Raw genomic sequence first — 5,034 nt, 5'->3', positions numbered from 1 at the left:
GGAAAGCTCCTTAAGGCTGTTGGGCTGAGAACAATATTTTTTTTCTGTTCTTTTGCCTCCCCTAGAATATGTCTCTACTGTTAGCAATTTCTTACTTCCAGAAAGCTCAACCTGTATTGAATTTCACTCATTAGTGTCTTAACTGGGAGCTTGTATTTGTTACTGGATATTCCCAGTTGCTTTCCTGAATAGGGATGTATTAAATTACATGCTTAAGTTTTTGCCAAGTGAAATTTTGCAAAGGAAATGTTCCCGAAAGGGTGGATGCGTACCTTGGACTGTGGAGAGGGATGGACATGAAACAGGTCTCAAATCTTGAATGAAGTGTTAGTGTGAAGGAGCTAAGTGATGAGGATTGAGGTGGCTTTTCTGGCCTCGATAAATTATGTGCATCATCTATATCGGCTGTCCAAACACTTTGTTGCCTTTCAAGCTAGGGCTGGTTTTTACAGTGGATTAGCTAATCTGTGTAAAACTGCAATATAAGCACTCCTTTGGAATTGAAGTGACCTTCACTGAGTATCAAAGTGACTGTAATTCATTTAAAGTTAATTTATGTTCACATTTGGAGGTAGAGGCTAGAGTTCCCTTTGGATGTACACAGAAGGCTCAGTAAGTTTCACTACACCTTATGTTTATGGTTTTTATGAATTAGGGGTAACTTTTAAAGAATCTCTGGTGATTGTTTTAAAAGTTAAAGTGGATTTGTAGCTCTGGATGGGTCTGTGATTAATGGTCTGTGGTTTATCAGCTGTATTATATGGGTGTTGCTGTGTGATCTTTCCTGGGTTACCCTGGTTATTCTTGATCTGGTGCAGGCAGGTAGCAAGGTGTGACAGGGCAGCCAGTGCTGCCTGATTTCTGCCACACTTGGAGCTTGGATTTGCTCATGGTCTTGGTTTCACTACAGCCCATAGCAAAATAGCTCTGAGAGGGATAAATATCAGAGATACAGACTGTAGACACCCCAAGTATAATCTGTGGCTTACATCTTTCTGCTGCAAATCTGAATTTTACCTTTCTTATGTGAATGCATTCATTGAAAGGGTCTATAACGTAGTGGCTGCAGTAGCAAAAGATGGGGTTTGGTGGCCTGATGGTCATTCATGAATAACCGGATTTCTAGCATGAAGGTGCTGCTGAAATGACAACTGGCAGAGCAGATCTGAATGTGCAGCATGTCTGTCATCACATGGACATGCTCCCTGGGACATCTCTTTGCTTCATTGGACTTACACTTAAGTGTCTCTTTCTTGGCAGATAAAATTTTTGATGATGAAGACTCCGTGGATGGGAACAGACCTTCCTCAGCTAGCTCCTCTACATCTTCAAAGGCCCCCGCAAACTCACGCAGAGTTGGGATGGGGACTACCCGCAGGCTTGGGACTGCAGCTCTGGGCTCCAAGTCCTCAAGTAAGCCGATAGCAGACATGAATTGACCTTTGTGCAAAGTGTTACAGGGTTCATCTTTGAGCTTAATGCAAGGACTTCCAGACTGGTCCCCAGGATCCAGTAAAAAATCTTCCCCTATGAAACCATTATGTGTACATTGTCTGCATGCCATGACCGAACTTCGGTATGACGAATCTCCAGGCAGTCCCCTCATCCCTAGAATACATCTTACATTTGTGAAAGGTTGGACCTGCACCCTTGTGCTGAGGGCTATGAGTAAATCGTTTCAGTGTATAGATACTTGCCTTTATAGTTGCTACTCTAGTTGAGCTGAGGCAGGCTGCTTACAGCTATGTGCTAAACTTCAGCCTGTGCGATCTAAAACTGATACTTTGGCCTTTTTCGAAGACCTTTGGGCATTGCTGATAACGAAGGCACAGAAATAACATTGAGCAGTAATTCTGGATATGAGCAATAATTCTATATGTAACCTATAGAAATGGAGAAAGTTCCCTATATCAGTCTCTAATCTGATTAGTATTCCAGAGGCTATTTATCTTCCTTATCATTTGTCTGTTTCTGCACTTGTCAGATCTGTACCTTCATCTATTATAGACAGGATTAAATCCCTTAAAATAAAATCTCTCCTGTAATTAAAGTAAATATTCCTTTTCCTCTTTCAGACTGTCTCCCCTCACTGTTTAGTGACTACTGTAGTGACTTCCGTAATGTGCCCTCTGTGCCTAGGAGTTGAAGGATGCTGTAAATGCCTCATCTGTGCCTAGCATTGAATTTCCCTGTCTCTGCTTTCATTACATCTGCAGCATTCTGAAGCTGCATGGATAGTGAACTTTCTCCTGACTAGGTGCTTTGGTAGCTCATGGTTTCTTAATTGATTCTCTTGTTGATAAGAAGATTAAAACAGCCTTTTCATTTGTGTGTCAGCAGCCAAAGAGGGAGCAGGTGCTGTGGATGAAGAAGACTTCATTAAGGCATTTGAAGATGTCCCAACGGTTCAGGTAAGTAGAATTACATGTTAAAACACACAGCACTAAAAAGCAGATGATGGATAGAGGATTTAGTCCTAATCACTGGCAAATCGTGCTTCATTGGGATGTTGGCAAATCTTCTTTAAGGAGAAGGCAAGTTGGAAGCTGGAGGGAAGCAAATTTTTAATGGTGGTGTCTGCCAGTAATTTATGTGAAACTTTTGGAAGTGGAGGGAATCAGGGTGGGAGAGTTGTGACAGAGGTATCACAGGAGCGGACAAGGAGCTGGAACTGGACGCTCATGCTGCACAGTGCAGTGTGGTTGAACAAAAACTGAAGTCAGCAGAAGCCTCTCTGCAGTTCATTGGTACCACCTGGGAACTGAAAGCAATAAAGGTGACTTGCATCTCTGTGATTGCTGTGACTGTAAGTGCAACAACTGGGTAGTGCATGTTTGCTGGTAGATGTAGCTGAATGGCTGAGTTGTCACCTATCCCCTCCCCTTTACCAGAGCTTTATTTCTGGGAGAGCTGAGCAGCGCATGTATCCACTCATGATCTTCTGTAGGTATTCACTAGTACAGACACTGGCAGCTGCAGAAATACTGCCTGAAATTGTGAAAATATTATAAAATCATAGAACATGATCCTTTAATCACCTTCTGGTGATTTAGTAGTTTTTGATTGCAGGAAATAGGTATAAAGCCCAGCTGTGCCCAATGCTAGCATGTGAGATTTAAGCATTGAGGAGCAAAGGATGTAAGAATGTAGTTGGGAAGTGATATGATTTTCTGGAGTAAATCTTACATTATGATGCTACTCTGTGTTTACATTTGCAGATTTATTCCAGTCGGGATCTTGAGGAATCCATAAACAAAATAAGAGAGATACTGTCAGATGATAAGCATGACTGGGAACAGAGAGTTTCCGCGGTAAGTAATGAACTTAGATATTAACTCTGGTAATGTAAGTTTTTGCTGCACTGAGCTTAATCCTGTGAAGTGGGTACTGAGAGAACCTCAGAGTAAGACTAGAACGTAGTATAGGTGGTGAGCATCTGTTGTGTTTCCCCAAGCTTGGGGGAACTGTTTCCTTATGAGACTGAATTTAAACCACATCCGTGAAGGAAAATGCTGTTTCATACAGAAGAATCTGCTGAGACAGTATCAGGTTGAACTGGAAGTTGTGCAGCAAATCCAGATGTAAAGGTAGATATTTGCTAGCAGATGCTGGAATCACAGTGTCTAAAGTGATATTCAGTGTATCTTAATATCTTCCTCATGAGGCAGAAAGTCACTTTGCTTAGAGAGAACTTCTTTATGCTTCTGCAAAAGGAGAAGTGTAAAACAATTCAGAAACAATTTACACAGATTTTGAATAAATAAGTATGACTGTGGAAAATCAGATGTTATATGCATGCCAAGATTGAGTTTTATTTACTGAAGTGAACTATGTTTTTGTGACATAAATAGATGCATGATCTCCTCTACACTGTAGGCTTTCATCACTGGTGTAGCAACTTCGGCATGTCTGTCAAATCCTGTATTACAGATCTGAGTGGCTACCTGCTGATTCAGCTTACTTCAGTTTATTTGGTTTGCTGTACTCACTGATAGTGAGCTTAATTCGAGGCACTGTACAGATGTATCAGTATACATGGGGCCTCTGAAGGTATCCAAAAGAATGTCTGTAGGATGAAATGGTGATCCCTGGAATATTAATAGAAAACTTCCCATTTTGATGGGGTCAGGGCTCCATTTCTAGTAGAGCCAGATAATCATTTTAATGAAGTCAGTAGATATGTCAGTATTACTCAGATCTGAGTAGGAGCCATGCCCTTCAAGTCAAGTAGTCTTTTTAATACAGTAGTTAGCTGTGAGAGGATCTGAGCTTTAGAAGCTGTTGTAAATAGGTGGTTTCTAAGGGGAACAGAGGAGAACCTTCAAGATATCTTTTGGTTAAAAAAAATGTTTTAGTTATTAACAATAAAGCTTAAGTAGCCATGTGCAACTCTTCTGGATTCCTGTAACAGTGAGCTAGCATGTTTATATTATCATACTTAGTCTGTTACCCTGTAAATTGAATATAAGAACTGAAATAATGAAATTGTTTGGACTCTAAGAATGGAGTTCCTCAGTGCATGTTGAGGAACGGTTGTACCAGGACCCTGGAAACCAAGGACCAGCCCTGAACGTAAGTGCCCTTGTGTTCATTGCTCATTAACAGTCACCGCTTTCTTTTATGGTGCTAACAGTTGAAAAAGATCCGCTCCTTACTTCTGGCTGGAGCTGCAGAATATGATAACTTCTTCCAACACTTAAGACTTTTGGATGGAGCGTTTAAATTATCTGCTAAAGACCTGCGGTCTCAAGTAGTGCGAGAGGCTTGTATCACGTTGGGGTAAGTTTACTTTCTAAATGCGCTTGAAATGTGATGTAGAAAAAAGGAAGAGACACTGGTTAAAACACATTTAGGATTAACTTGTGCCACTAGTACTACATAGTTATAGGTAGAACGCGATTTTGCTACAGCTGTTTTAAAACCACATCCATGTAGGCCACTAATTGTAGTTGTTCCAAACTGTTCTTGAGTTTTAAATGATGCTGATTTGAGATATGCTGAATGAATGAGCAAGCCATGCGTTCATGCTCCAAG

The 5,034-nt window shown here is 40.9% G+C and overlaps 1 protein-coding gene across 1 annotated transcript in view; it reads left to right on the top strand.

Moving 5' to 3' along the window:
• Positions 1-1,260: 1,260 nt before the first annotated feature.
• CLASP1 (cytoplasmic linker associated protein 1) overlaps positions 1,261-5,034 on the top strand; it is a gene marked incomplete at its 5' end in the record, with an annotated part of 89,311 nt that continues 85,537 nt past the window's right edge. Inside the window, 4 exons of the mRNA XM_010185606.1 lie at positions 1,261-1,413; positions 2,338-2,411; positions 3,219-3,311; positions 4,634-4,779. Of these exons, the coding sequence (XP_010183908.1) occupies positions 1,261-1,413; positions 2,338-2,411; positions 3,219-3,311; positions 4,634-4,779 (466 nt within the window). The remainder of the gene's footprint in view (positions 1,414-2,337; positions 2,412-3,218; positions 3,312-4,633; positions 4,780-5,034) is intronic.

Source organism: Mesitornis unicolor, unplaced genomic scaffold (assembly GCF_000695765.1).
Source record: "Mesitornis unicolor isolate BGI_N332 unplaced genomic scaffold, ASM69576v1 scaffold24495, whole genome shotgun sequence".
NCBI classification, from domain to species: domain Eukaryota; kingdom Metazoa; phylum Chordata; class Aves; order Mesitornithiformes; family Mesitornithidae; genus Mesitornis; species Mesitornis unicolor.
The sequence above is the reverse complement of the archived record's forward strand: the minus strand, read 5'-3'. Positions and strand labels throughout refer to the sequence as shown.